At 39.2% G+C, this 15856-nt stretch overlaps 1 protein-coding gene across 5 annotated transcripts in view; it reads left to right on the top strand.

Moving 5' to 3' along the window:
• The window catches only part of arhgap12.S (Rho GTPase activating protein 12 S homeolog), a 70725-nt gene that overhangs the window by 44540 nt on the left and 10329 nt on the right, over positions 1-15856 (top strand). For 3 of the 5 annotated variants that reach the window (XM_018268601.2, XM_018268602.2, NM_001087321.1), the window contains 9 exon segments: positions 5631-5693; positions 9032-9093; positions 10071-10143; positions 10568-10672; positions 11409-11507; positions 12146-12263; positions 12578-12697; positions 14415-14513; positions 14660-14737. In XM_018268601.2, coding sequence (XP_018124090.1) covers positions 5631-5693; positions 9032-9093; positions 10071-10143; positions 10568-10672; positions 11409-11507; positions 12146-12263; positions 12578-12697; positions 14415-14513; positions 14660-14737 — 817 coding nt within the window. 5 annotated transcript variants of the gene reach the window in all.

Raw genomic sequence — 15856 nt, forward strand, 5'->3', positions numbered from 1 at the left:
TTTTTAGATTGTATATACACACAGTGCCTTTCGAAAAAGTTTTCAGAACCATGTCCAGTTCTCTCATTTTGCTGAATAACATATCCTACTCTCCAAATTTCGAGTCTGTGTGCTTTAATATAAAAATATTGCTGAGGACAAGATGTATGATTTGCGTCATACGAATGAGAGGATATTGGTCAAGGATCTGGCAAGTATCTTTAGGGTTAGTCCACACAAGCAGATTTGGGGAGATTTAGTCGCCTGGCAATAATCGCCACTTCTTCTGGGTGACAACCTTCCCCAAACTGCCTTCGCGTGTCTTCCTGTCCACTATGATGAAAAGTCACCTGCGCTAAAGCACACACGGTGCTTTGTTTTCCAAAGTCACCCGAAGTTTCCTCATGAGATGACTTTTCATTATAGCGGATGGGAAGACACGCAAAGGCAGTTGGGGGATATTGTCGCCCAGAAGAAGAGGCAATTAGTCGCCAGGCGACTAAATCTTCCCGAATCTGCTTGTGTGGACTAATAACCCTTATTGTAACTAAATGTTTGCGAGTTCTTCATCAAAAGACTCATCTTCTTCTTTGCAGTTGCATATCAAGCAGAAGCGTAATTCTTCTGACTTTGTCACATCTAACCATGGTTATTTGAATCCAGCCTATTCACAAAAAGTTAGTAACTGGAGTTTGATCTGTCCCTGCTTGTTTGCCTATGCACAATCACATACCAGAGATTCTTCTGCAAAGGAAAAATATGAATATACTTGCCTACCTGACACACACTGACAGCAAGTCATGGAGTTGGGTGACTAGGAGATTAGAAAGCACAGGCATGTGCAGCAGGCCCGACTATCACCGCATAGATTTCTTAAAGAGAAACTATTTAATATAAGCTCCATCATAATTAATTAAGAAACTTTCTAAATACAATCAATTAAAAATTCTGCACCGTTTCTGTAATAATCAAGTTTATCTTTACTATTCCTCTCTCAGCATCTGTTTCTCTTCATTGTGTCTTTATGCAGCAGTTTGTTGTCAGATGAATAATCCAATATATCTTATAGGGGGGCTCCTTTTGCCTAGAAGATGTATTAGAGCTCACTCTATTAAAATCACCAGACATTATGTCTCTCTACATGCAGGATTTGTGCAAAAGGCAGTTATTTTGTTAGATTTTGATTGTACTGGAATCAGTTATTTGAGTGAGTTCTAATACATCTGTCAGGAAAGGAGCCCCCTTTGGGATATATTGGATCATTCATCTGACACCCAACTGCTGCATGAAGACAGAATGAAGAGAAACAGATGCTGAAAGAGGAATAGTGAAGATAAACTTGATTATTTCAGAAACAGTACAGAATATCTGATTGATTGTATTTAGAAAGTTCCTTACTTCCGTATAAGGAAGCTTATATTAAATTGTCATTTTCGCTATAGTTCCCCTTTAAATCTATACAAATTGAGTATAGCACGATATAATGAAAACAGATAATAAAATGGAGCTTTTTTGGTTCCATGGACTGTGGTTATTGCTCAGAACACACAAAGCAGTTTTATATCTTCTATAATTACTCTGAGAAACTTGCAGTAAATAAATAAAGTTACAATTGTTTTACCCAAGTTTGGTTTCACCGTGAACCGAGGTCCGGCAAAAGTTGATCCTTTACTGCAAGTTTTTGACGGTAAGTGTTTGTTTCCGCGGCCAGAGCGGAGGTGAGGGATCAACCGGTTATCAGATGACACTCTCCTTGTGTTTCCTGCGATCCGCATCAGTTAATAGCGTCCTGCGCCAGGGCCCGCCACCCTCTAGTTCCGTTTTTGGGCTAGACATATTGTCAGTTTCCCAGCTGCCCCCAGTCATGTGACTCTAATAAACTTTAATCACTCTTTACTGCTGTACTGCAAGTTAGAGTGAAATCACCCCCTTCCTTCCCCGCCCCCAGTAGCCAAACAACAGAACAATGGGAAGGTAACCAGATAACAGCTCCCTGGTAGATCTAAACACAACACTCAATAGTAAAAGCTAAGTCCCACTGAGACTGTTTCAATTATATTAAGTAGGAGAAATAACAGCCTGCCAGAAAGTAGTTCCGTCCTAAGGTGCAGGCACAAGTCACATGACTGGGGCAGCTGGGAAACTGACAATATATCTAGCCCCATGTCAGATTTCAAAATTGAATATAAAAAAAATCTGTTTGCTCTTTTGAAAATTGGATTTCAGTACAGAAGTCTGCTGGAGTGGCATTATTAACTGATGCGTTTTGAAAAAACATGTTTTCCCATGACAGTATCCCTTTAAAGATCTTTAATCTTGCTGGGATCTATGGAATTTAATTTATAACCCATGATGGTCCTACTGTGTGTAACAGGGAGGAAACAGTGCTGTCAAAAACAAGTCTCCAGGCAAACAGATAACAATGACTTATAAGTTTGACATTCTCATGAATCACTTGTTACTCAGCATTACACAATGCTCTCAGACAACAAGGATATTATTTCATTTGCTTTATAGAGGCCCCTTTTGTTCATAATGCATATAGGATTGTTAAAAGGGAACTATTGCGAAAATGAAACTTTAATATATGCTTCATCGTACAAGTATGAGAGTTAAATATTCTGCATTGTTTCTGAAATAATCAAGTTTATCTTCACTATTCCTCTCTCAGCATCTGTTTCTCTTCATTCTGTCTTCATTCAATAGTTGGGTGTCAGATAATCAGTGACAGTTACGGTAGATCCAATATATTTTATAGGGGGCTCCCTTTCATAGCAGATGTATTAGAGCTCACTCAAATAACTGATTCCAGTACAATCAAGTTATAACAAAATAACTGCCTTTTGCACAAATCCTGTAGAGAGACATGATGTCTGGTGATTTTAATAGAGTGAGCTCTAATACATCTTCTAGGCATAAGGAGATTAGATGTATTGGATCTAACTGTCAATGCCACCCAACACCTGCATGAAGAGAAACAGATGCTGAGAGAGGGATAGTGAAGATAAACTTGATTATTTCAGAAACAGTACAGAATAATTAACTCTCATACTTGTACGATGAAGCATATATTAAAGTTTCATTTTCGCAATAGTTCCCCTTTATGAATGCAATAACAATGGTAGGCGGGTATATTCGTTATTTCATCCTTTTGCCCCTGTTTGATCTGTATCAATGAAAAACCAATTGAAAACCAGATGAATATACTGTGACCGATGGCTTGTCTGTTTGTATTTACTGGTTCTGTAGTGCAGTGGTGCTTTTATGGCCAGTAACTTGCAGTAGGAAGGAACAATGCAGTGCTCTGTGGCTGGCTAGCCATTAACCTTCACGCTAGTCTCTTCTGTGTGTACTAACAACTATAACACTTAAGCTGGCCACAGACGCATAGATCCAATCGTACGGATCAACGTAGGATCGGAATTCCCCATCTCCCGACCTGCCAATAACCATTCAGATCAAATAAAGTAGTAAAAGAACAGATCAGACAATGTTCTGCCCCTGACAGCAATCGTACGATAGTTATGTCTGACAAAGCTAGTGACAGTCTCCCACTGAAAATCGTACGATCGGCAATACACACAGAGATATTACCCACAGCCGACAGAAATCTTTTAACCTGTCCGATTGACCAAATGACCGATCTCCGCAGGACGAAAAATGTCGGGACTCTCCACGCACGGTCCGAAAATCGTACGAATCGAGAATTAGATCTTTGCGTCTATGGCCATCTTAAGGGGCAGACTTTATAACAATCCCGTCAATTATGTTCTTGATTTTTTTGTGTGAATTATAGCATGATCACAAACCAAATCTCACACAAAAAAACATGTTTTGTGCTTTTTTTATTCCCCCCCGCTATGATTTTGCATTACTTTAGCAAAAATAAATAAATAAATAAAAATCTAAATGGTGTCACCTTAAACCGTTTGAGATGCCATAGAAGCCATTGTGCTCAAAAGGTGCACCCTTTGTTTGTACATTTCCGATGCCATTTTGGAGTCAGGAAGGAATTTTTTCCCCTCTGAGGCAAATTGGAGAACTTCAGATGGTTTTTTGCCTTCCTCTGGATCAACTGGCAGATAGGCAGGTTATATATCGACTTAAAAGGTTGAACTTGATAGATGTGTCTTTTTTCAACCTAACTTACTATGTTACTATGTATTTGTCTAAAGGTGAGGTATATCAATTAGGCTAATCGAAGAAACCCCACAGAGAGAACCTTCATTGGCTGATAACTGTGCCATGCCTACGTCTTTACCTAGTCTCTGGTATGGGATCCATAATCCAGAAACCCGTTATTCATAAAGTTCTGAATTACAGGAAGGCAGTCTCCCATAGACTCAATTTTAATCAAATCATTCCAGTTTTTAAAAATGATTTCCCTTTTTTCAATGTAATAATAAAACAGTGTATTTTACCTTATCCAAACTAAAATATAATTAATCCTTAAAGGAGGCAGAACAACCATATTGGGGTTATTTAATGTATAAATTAATTTCAAGTTTACTTCTCCAAATTATGGAAAGACCCCCTTATCCTGAAAACCTTGCATATAGTTACATAGCTAAATCGGGTTGAAAGAACACTAAGTCCCATCAAGTTCAACTCCTCCAAATGAAAACACACACACCCACACACCCCCACACACACACCCCCACACACACACCCCCACACACACACCCCCACACACACACACCCCCACACACACACACCCCCACACACACCCCCCCTCCATACACTCACATAATCTATATATACTCATACACTAACTATCGATTTTAGTATCACAATAGCCTTTGATATTATTTCTGTCCAAGAAATCATCTAAGCCCCTTTTAAAGGCATTATCAGAATCAGCCATCACAACATCACCCGGCAGGTCATTCCACAACTTCATGTCCCAAGCGTTCTGGATAACAGGTCCCATACCTGTACTTTGTACAGAATACTTGTTCTTAGATGAGCAGCATAGTGATCCACAGAAGAATGGATTTCATAACAAAAAGAACTGCATTATCATAATTCTGTGGACTCCACATATTTGCTGCAGGCGCAATAAGTCGGTTACTTAACAGGGATCTCCACCTAAAAACTATTTGCCTAATGAAAAATTTACCCATTAAAATGTTTCATATACAGTAAGTTTCTTAGAAAAAGATTTTCTTTGATTATGTAAAAAAACAGATTAAATACCCCTTCAATTTTTAGCATGGACTTAGTGCACTGTAGTCTCAAGACACCTTTTTCTGTGGGCAATATAGTGCTTTGCAGATAAGATTTGATTGGCTGATCGGTATCTAAGGTATATTTTAGGAAACACAATATATTTTCCAAATATTATATTTAGCTTTAGTTGCATTAAGCTGTTTCCCCTGTCTGTTGTCCTAACAGTGCTGCAGATACTGTTACGTAAAAACACGCTGCACCAGCATAACACAATCACACCTTAATGTGCTGCTTTATCCCGAAACTAATAATCCAGATTGCATATCCCTGCCTGAATACAGCTCTTTGATTGCAATGCTTGTGCCCTGTCCTTGTGCATTTGGAACTTACCCAGAAACTTTTGCAAGCTTTCCAGACATCTTGCTCTTTAATTGCCGTTATGTTAATGTTTTGGAAGTTAAACTATACTTTTGTTTTTACAGGATTCGTCGGCTACATCCAAACCTGATGAGACACCTCCTCCTTCTCCAAAGCAACAAGCAACAGTCAGTATATCCCTTTGCACTGCTCTCCTCATGCTTTACCTTACCTTATAGCATTCATGGTTGCATATGGCAGCTCTGTGCCCATGATCTCTACAGCATTTGAGGGACTAGAAATTATATTGGTTATAAGCGCCCTATATACACCTGATTGATTGAAATGAGCACATTTAACAATGTGTTAAAAATGTATTCTGTCTATACTTTTAAATTTCATATTATTATTGCCATTATAATAAAGCACCATTCGGAAATTGTTTTGTTTTTCACCAAATTCACTTTTTCCCACTGTTGCCAATTATAAACTAGGTAATTTGTGAAGGAGCCCTGTATAAACAAAAATCTTGCCTTTTCTAAGCTGCAGCCTTTGATGCAAGATAAGTGCTATTATAGATGAGTAATATGTTATATTAGGGTCTGCTTAGCTGAACTATCACGAAAATATACATTTAATATAAGCTTCAGCATACTGAAATAAGAAACTTTCTAAATACAATCAATTAAAAATTCTTCAAGTAATCAAGTTTATCGTCACTATTCCTCTCTCAGCATCTGTTTCTCCTCATTCTGTCTTCTTGCAGCAGTTGGGTGTCAGATGAATGATCCAATATATCAGATAGGGGGCTCCTTTTGCCTAGAAGATGTATTAGAGCTCAATCTATTAAAATCACCAGAAATCCTGTCTCTCTACATGCAGGATTTGTGCAAAAGGCAGTTTTTTTGTTAGATTTTGTGGAATCAATTATTTGAGTGAGCTCTAATACATCTGCTAGGAAAGGGATATATATGATATATTGGATCATTCATCTGGCACCCAACTGCTGCATGAAGACAGAATGAGGAGAAACAGATACTGAGAGAGGAATAGTGAATATAAACTTGATTATTTCAGAAACAATACAAATATTTAATTGATTGTATTTAGAAAGTTTCTCACTTCAGTATGAGGAAGCTTATATTAAATTTTCATTTTTGCGATAGTTCCCCTTTAATTACAAGATTTTGAAAGTGCTTTTGTTTTCTTGTAAAGAAATGGCAGAAACCATAGTTATTTATTAATTTAAAGAACAAACGAAATGGTGTGGCCGCTATTAACTGGAATATTGTATTACCTGAAGATGGAAGTATGACAAAAAGAATGCTTATAGCGTTCAAATTCTTATTCACAATGACTCATTCCACCTGGCTGCACCTCTACTGGAAGAGATACAAATTATCCTCCACTGTACCTCGAGGTAAGGTTTTCCGAGGATTGGGAGCTGCAAAAATAAAGTGGTTCCCCGGGCTAAATTCTTAGGAAACCCACAATTAGGAATGTAACACTGACTCATCGCCAGTAATGAATCAGGCAATCATGCTCTCTGGTGATGACTGTTTTTCGGCAAGGTTGAAAAAATAAAGACACTAACACATCAAGCTCAATCTCTTTGTTTTAGACCTATGACAGACAGGGGTCTTCGTTACCACAAATGCAGTAAACCTAATCACACCTAAAAAAGGGATTTTTGCATAATTACCTGGGCTTGCTGCATGTAAAGTGTTTTGCATACAGAAATGCCAGTGCATCCTAAGGGCCCGGTAATTTTTGACTCTTTATGAAATGCAACAGAGGAAATTTGCAACAGCTGATCAAGCGCCCCCTCTTTCTGGGCTCTTAGTGCATATTGCCTAACTGCTAGTTGATCCAGAAAATGGCAAAATAACCCCTTCTGAATCCTCTCCAAATTGCCTCGGAGGGGTAAAGATTCCTTTGTGACTAAGGCTTTGTCATTAATGGATGCACAGAAACGGTTCAGAATACGGCCAAGATTCTGGCTTTTTTCAGCAGGATTCGGCTGAATCCTTCTGGCCGAACCGAATCCTAATAAGGGGCGGGGAGGGAAATTGTGTGACTTTTTGTCACAAAACAAGGAAGTAAAAATGTTTTCTCCTTCCCACCCCTAATTTGCATATGCAAATTAGGGTTCGGTTCAGTATTCGGCCTAATCTTTCACAAAGGTTTTGGCGGTTCGGCCAAATCCAAAATAGTGGATTTGGTGCATTCCTAGTCATTAATACAATAGACTAGTTTAAAGAAAAAAAGAGGGGGGTTCCAGTATTTATTGTAGTAGATAGCAAGGTTAAAGGAACAGTAACACAAAAAGTGTTTTAAAGTAATTGAAAATATCATGTAGTGTTGCCCTGCACTGGTAAAACTGCTGTGTTTGCTTCAGAAACACTACTATTGTTTATATAAATAAGCTGCTGAGTAGCAATGGCGGAAATTAAAAAAAGTCTATATGGCACAGGTTAAATAGTGGATAACAGTTAACACCATTATGTTCTACAGAGCTTATCTGCTGTCTAACCTAAACCTTTTCTCATTTGACTGGCTGCCCCCATTGCTACACAGCAGCTTATTTATATAAACAATAGTAGTGTCTCTGAAGCAAACAGCAGTTTTACCAGTGCAGGGCAACACTGCATTATATTTTTATTACTTTCAAACACTTTCATTTTTTGATGTTACAATTGCTTTAACTTACCAATACTGCCAGGGGGTCCAGGTGCTCAAACCCCAGACCTTCAGCTTGGGGAGGTAATTTGCATATTTGTGTTTAGTAGTAGGCTGGCACTAACCGGACTTTTCTCCAATACTTGATGCTAATAAAAAGTAGTTTATTTAACAACAAGTAACATCTCAAAAAGTAGCCCACAAGGCACAAAATGCGTAATGCTACGTTTGAGAAGTTTATTTTTGTTGAATAAACTAGTTTTTATCAGCATCAAGTATTGGAGTAAAGTCCGGTTTGTGCCAGCATACTACTTAACACTTTGTCATTGATACCGTTGTGATTAAGGCTAATTCCACACAGGGCATTGCTATCTAGTGTTCCCGCACCTGGGCGACACAGTGGTTCTGGGAGCAGGTAAAGAAGAAAGCTGGTGCCTGCATAGGGGTTATTGTGCGGCATTAGCCTAAAATGGCAATTAGTACAGTCTCTGAGGCAAATTGGAGAGGCTTCAGATGGGGTTTTCGTCTTTCTCTGGATTAACTGGCAGTTCAGGAGATTAAAAAAAGTTAAGAGGTTGAACTTGATGGACGTGTGTCTTTTTTCAACCTAACTTACTATGTTACTGGATCAACTTTGTACTAAGTGTTAATTTCAGTAACCTTGTGTTATATCACTTGCTAAAAAAGGCATCCAACCCCCTTTTTTTATTTTGTTCAGGAGTCTTATAGTTTTATGGAATCAAATATTTAATTGAATATTTTACTTCCCTTAGCGTTGTACCCAATGCTTACAAACTTGCCTTTGATATGAGGTTAGTTATAGTCATGTTTGTTTTTTCGGCCGCAGGATCAAGAAAAGTATGGTGTATTACTTGTCACAAAAATCACGGAGAACTGGAAAAAAGTTAGGTAAGTATAATCGGCACAGAGAAATCAAAATGCATGTGGATACTCATTTAGCTTTCGTTTCACAAAGCAAGGCTTATGTTCTCAGCCAAGTCTACGGCATGTGACAATCTACTGGTAACGGTCATACCAAAATGCATGCAGACACAACGCTGATCAAAATGGTCATTTTAGTTGGTGGACAAATCATACATTTAAACAATCATTTCAGGATAAGTTTGGTCCTACAATAACAAAAGTGATCTTTTAAAAAGCTTAAAGGAGAAGAAAAAGCTAAAACTAAGTAAGCTTTATCAGAAAGGTCTATATAAATACTTCCGTAAACCCTCAAAGTAATGCTGATCTGAGTCCTCTGTCAAAAGAAACCCCACATTTCTTTCCTTCTATTGTGTACACATGGGCTTCTGTATCAGACTTCCTGTTTTCAGCTTCAACCTCCAGGCCTTGGGCTTGAGCATGCTCAGTTTGCTCTTATCTCCCCCTCCCCTCCCTGCTGTAATCTGAGCCCTGAGCTATGAATGAGCAGGGAGAGACGCAGGCAGGAAGTGACGTCACATCAAGCTAATATGGCAGCTGCTATCCTAAACACATAGAGAGAGCTTCTAGTATGGTAAAGCATTGTGCAGAATAAATATAGCTTCCACTATTGTGGCTAATTTATTCGCAATAAACTGCTTCAGTAGCTTTCCTTATGGCCACCTTAAGTTTTACCTGCAACTTTAAAAAAAGGGAATCTTGTTCAGTAGAACTTTTTCTCACCAGTTTATTAAGCACCAGGAAAAAATGAATTTTATTTAAATTGCCACCCTAAATCCTAGTTACCAGTTTGAAATATGGTTGTAATGTTAAATTCAAACTGAGGTCACAGCAACAAACCAGGAACAGAAAAACAGCGGCTGAATGTTGCCACGATCATCTTTTTAAAAATCATGGCAATTGTTTTGCTATGGAGTCTTACTAATTTTAGATTTTCATTGCAGGAAGAACTGGATGTCCTCATGGACCGTGTTAAAGGGCAGCACCTTATTGTTACAAGCCAATGCAGCTGGCTGGGTAAGATACCAATTCTGTGTCAACAATATTTCATCCTTAGTGGGTTTTATCTAGAACTGCAGCCTGATCTTCAACGTTACTGGCTATATTAGATGATAACCACAGAAAGCTTTTAGTTCCTTTTTGAAGCCAATAACATTCTGTTGTGATTATCTTCTTTGCTGGCCAATAAAGGTATCTACTTTGCGCCACTTGTTTCAAATGGGTTATCCTGTTCCAGCTTTAATAATCCTTGTGGTTTTTATTTTAATATTAAACAAATGGTGTCCATTGACTTACTCCCAAAAGACTTGATCCAACTCACTTTACTTGGTAGTGGCTTGTTTTTATTTTATGTGTTTTGGATTCTACTTTTTCGAGCTTAGGAGTAAAGTCTGTCCTTACACAGAGTTGTTTAAGGCACTTTCTTCTCTACTGTATCTAGAAATTTGGCAGTAATCAGTCCAAACCAGAATTTACAGTTGACATTAAGGGTGCATCTGTTGATTGGGCTTCAAAGGATAAATCCAGTAAAAAGAATGTTATAGAGGTAAGTGCATTTATTTTTTAAGTTATTACTTGTTCCTTATTGAGGCATTTGAAGGGAAATTATATAGTGTTAATATTGTTAAAGGGCTACTGACACATTATTATTATAACTATATGTGCTATACTATAATGTATATCTCCCCATTAGTGATGTGCGGGTTTCGGGTCACCCCGCACATCACTAATGGGGAGATATACATTATAGTATAGCACATATAGTTATAATAATAATGTAAGGGTTCGGGCCAACTCCTGCACAAAATCTGCGACCTAGTACTGCCAGCTTCCAGTGCCGAAATTTATAGACTTCAGCCTGCCGCTGTCCCTTTTGTGATGTCACTGCGGGGCGGGCACTGGTCTATAAAAAGAGGGCAGGAGCCCTGACTGGGCGCGGTTCGAGAGGTGGCAGGTTAGGGTCGGGTGCGGGTCGAGAAATTCTCGACCCGCACATAACTACTCCCCATTATAATGCGGATCATTTTCATGTGTGTGTATAGGTATATATGTACATTTACTCAGTGTTATGTGAAGTGAATACTATTCACTTTCTGACTGTACCACCCAGCAGTTACCCAGGAACCAGCACCATAGTTACTCACAGACTTTCCTTTGTTTCCCCAGGACCTAAAACATTTTTTTTCATAATTTGTTTACTATAGATTTGGAGAAATATTTCAAAATAACAAAATGTTATTTCTTCATTAAATCAATGCTAACATATTTTTCTTTTTATTCAGCTCAAAACCACCACCGGAACGGAATTGTTGATACAGTCTGACAGTGATATGGTTATTAAAGATTGGTATACAGCATTTTGCAGCACTGCTGGCACTACGGTAAGTTTATCGTTCTGCAACAGAAAATTACATTTGTAGCATGGGAGGGATGTGCAGCCTCAGTCTGCCAAAGCTTTCAAACTCTCACACACACACACACACATTGCTTTGTAAATAAAAAATGTTTCTAATATAGTTAGTTAGCCAAAATGTAATGTATAAAGGCTGGAGTGACTGGATGTGCAACATAATAACCAGAACACAACTTCCTGCTTTGCAGCTCTCTTGGTTTCCACTGATTGGTTACCAGGCAGTAACCAATCAGTGACTTGAGGGGAGCACATGGGTCATAAATGTTGCTTTTGAATCTGAGCTGAATGCTGAGGATCAATTGCAAACTCACTGAACTGTTATGTGCCATGTGACCTCCTTAAAGTCACTGACTTAAAGTCACTGACTTTAGAGAGCTGAAAAGCCGGAAGTAGTGTTCTGTTATAAAACATATCCGCACACTCCAGCCTTTATACATTACATTATTTTGCTAACTATATTAGAAACATTTTTTATTTTGCACAGCCTATCTATTTACCCAGTTTTGATTATTACACTGAACTGTTCCTTTAATACTAATTTGCCTGTTATATGATGTCAGAACTTGATTTCATGCCGTTGTTAATTCGCCTGCATTTTATTTCCAGCCTCGAGATTCCGAGGAAGCATGTGATGATAATGTTCCAGAATCCCCAGTTGATAAGCATGCAAAAGAGAAATTTGACAAAGAAAAGGACCATGACAGAGATTCTAAGAAAAGTCGAAGTAGGGTTTGTTAAGCAACTTACTGTGTGCACAGAACATTCTTTATCCGCTTTTAACTGTAGTTAAGCGCAGAATTTGTCATAGTGCTTTGTTAAAAGATGTATTCTATATTTGATATTTGAAGTCTGTAATAACAGCATTTGTAATGGTCATAACAATAAAGACCAGAATATTTTTTTAAATTATTTTTACAATTAAAAATTGAGCCCTTATGGTCAGGCTCAACAACAATCACTTTGGGCTCCCTATGGAGGGCAGCACCGCTGATTGGCAACCTGTGTTCTAAATATTTCTTCTGTCATTTGTTTTCATAGCAATTAAGCCAGCTAGTAGTATTGATAATGTTGAGCAGAAGAAGACAAAAACAAAGCTTAAGAAGTTTCTTACGCGCCGGCCAACAATGCAAGCAGTACGTGAGAAGGGCTACATTAAAGGTAAGGTTCTCAGGTATTAAACTGCTGTTCTTCCACTGACAAATAGGGGCAGATTTACTAAAGGGCAAAGTGGCTAACGATGGCGACGATTCGCCAGTGTTTATAACAGAGGGTTTTGAAAAAGGGCCAATTGGTCCGAAACATGTCGTGTGGTGACACAATAAACCGCATAATTGCAGTTAACCTGCTGTCGTGAATGATTCCCATACTTCACAATACATTGGATTCGCCAGTGTTACCGCTTTCAGGCACTTTGCCAATTTACTAACGGGCGCAGGCGTAACTTCGCTAGCGAAATAAACCGACGCTAGCGCTCATTCGCATTTGCCAGGTGAATTTTCGATCTGGCAAATGGACGTTACTCCGCAAATTCACTAAGATGCGGATTTTACTGAACGTTACCTCTTTCGCCAGACTTGCCTTTGCATTGGAGTGCATAGATCTTCCTCAATCTTCTGTTACTTGCATCATATTTTTTGTGGAAAAAGTTTATAAGTCCCAAAAAACGCTGGCTTCTTTTCTTTTTTTCAGAGCGATAGCCTGCAAATGTCCTTAAACATTTTTTTGGGTAACCAGGTTCCCCCAGACATTTTCTAACATATGGAACATTAATTATACAGTGGGCTCATGTGTAGGGAATTATAACAACTCTATTTTCTTTATTAAGGTTCCCTGGACTTGTGTAATGTAATGTAATGTATTTGCTGCAACAATTGCCCGCCATATGCAAATTAGTCTGAGTGAAGAAATCTAACAAAGTTGCGCTAGACATAATTGAACGCTAGTGCATCTTTGCTTTGATTGCTGATGTAACGCTAGCGAAAATTCGGCATCGTTCGGTGCCCAGGACGCAACTTCGCATTTTAGTAAACTAGCATTGTCTGAACAAAGTGTTGTGATGGCTGCAAAGCAGTCGCTGGCAAATTTTCGCCACTTAGTAAAATTTACCCCATAGGGCCCCTGTCTGCACACATCTGAAATCAGAATGTTCATTTTGAAGTATGGGTTTTTACTGTTTAGTTGCATATTTTTAAAGGGATATTTCAATCCTTCTTTAGCGAAAGCCCAGTGCTCCTCATAATGCAATGACATTTGCCTAAAGATTTTCCTCACCTTGTTTCATGCTGAAGTGATGGATTCTGAGACTTGATGTTGACCTACTTTCCATGGTGGGCATTAAACATATTATAGTTAAACAGAGAACTTCAGTCCCATCAGGTTGAATCACCATGGCAGCCTAAAGAGGGGTGGCAAAATCATCCATGCAAGTCATAGGCAGACTATAATGATATCTTCACAAGATAAGAAACATATTAATTATATATGCCAGCACTCTATCCAAATATCCTGCAAGGTGCAGGATCAAACAATAATTGCATGTATAGAAAGAGATTGATCAGCACTCCGCATGAAGCAATGCAATGATTTATTTATATATATATATATATATATTTTTTTTTTTTTCTTTTTTTATTGTAACTTAAAAATGTAGCCCTTTGATCCAAAGTAGACGTCCTCAAATAATTTAAACTTTCCAGACGAGCCTTAATTCATTTGTACCATTAGTAGAAGTCAAGTGTTTGAGCCTTACTGATCCATAGACAAATATATCTTAGCTTTTATAAAAAGCATATTTGCTGCCTAATATGTCTTGTTTAAAGATGCAAATAGAGATATACATTTGATCACTGGGGAGTTCACCTTTATTGTATTGCAGATCCTGTGTTTGGCTCTTCCCTTACAAGCCTCTGTCAGAGAGAAAACACTACAGTACCAAACTTTGTCAAGATGTGCATAGATCACGTGGAAGCCCACGGTATGCGATACTTGGTGAAATTAAATTAAACTGGATGCTTATTGGAGGCATTCCCTCAAAAACAGTTTTATGGCGGTATACTTGAGTATATGTAAAGGGAGCCTTTAGATTGCCAACAATGTTGTTTATCCCTGTTTGTGTTGTAGGGCTGGATGTAGATGGCTTGTACAGAGTCAGCGGAAACCTTGCTGTGATACAAAAACTTCGATTTGCTGTCACACATGGTAAGTAATCATAGTATTAAAGGAACAGTAACATAAAAAAAAAAATTTTTAATTTGTTAGTATACCTCAAAAAATAAACACCAACACAAAAAAAACTTTACAATTGCAAAGCCTTTATTAAGAAATAAACCTTCCCGAAACACCACTTCCGCTCCTGTTCAGAAAAGGCGACATGGCGGCCATCCATTGTGCAGGGCTGGATTTCTCCTCCTGGGCTCTCTCTCATGTACTGTCAGCATGTGAAGCGGCTGCTGCATCAGGGAGCGTGGTGTCCATGACCGCGGATTTCTGCCTCATCGGCGCGCTGGTACCAAGGCCCCCTGATTGATGTTCAGCTCCTCCTTTACCAGATAGGTATAGGGGTCGCACCGCTCGTAGGGTCTCCAAAAGCTTCTCGCGGGAGTAGAAGGTGCTGATCTCCTGGCTTTCACTGTATTATGGATCAGCCTTGTTATTTGGGAACCCGGTCAGGGAGATTATTGGCGGAACCTTGGCGAGTTGAACTGTAGGATTATCTGGAAATACAAGATTAAAAGGATACTATTAATTTGCTCTAATGGTGGCACCAGATATAATAGAGCAAGGGCAGGTGGAGGTGATGGGCCCGCTTCAATCCTCGCCTGCACTCGTAGGCTCTGTAGTAGTGGAGGTGCGGGCGGGAGAGCTGAGGAAAGGCGAGCATTGGAAGCTGTTCTCCCTCTGTGCCTTTGACGGGAGTCGATGGGAACATCATGCCGGAGGCCACTTTGTGCTGGAGGTGCTCTTCTCTACCTCCCACAGCCGTGAGGAATTGGCTACCAGTGCTGGTGTGCGCCGCCTGCATCTTCCTATGTGGGGAAATAGCTCCCTACTCAGTGTGTTCTGACCATCGCCTCCCGCACCGTCTGGCTGACACGTCCGCTCATGGCAGTCACCTTCCTGCACCTCCACCACTTCAGAGCCTACGAGTGCAGACGAGGATTGAATGGCGCTCATCACCTCCACCTGCTCTTGCTCTATTATCTCTGTTGCCCCCATTAGAGCAAATTAATAGTATCATTTTAATCTTGTATTTCCGGATAATCCTACAGTTCAACTCACCCAGGTGCAGCCAATAATCTCCCTAACCGGGTTCCCAAA

The sequence above is a fragment of the Xenopus laevis genome, chromosome 6S (genome assembly GCF_017654675.1).
Source record: "Xenopus laevis strain J_2021 chromosome 6S, Xenopus_laevis_v10.1, whole genome shotgun sequence".
Lineage (NCBI taxonomy): Eukaryota > Metazoa > Chordata > Amphibia > Anura > Pipidae > Xenopus > Xenopus laevis.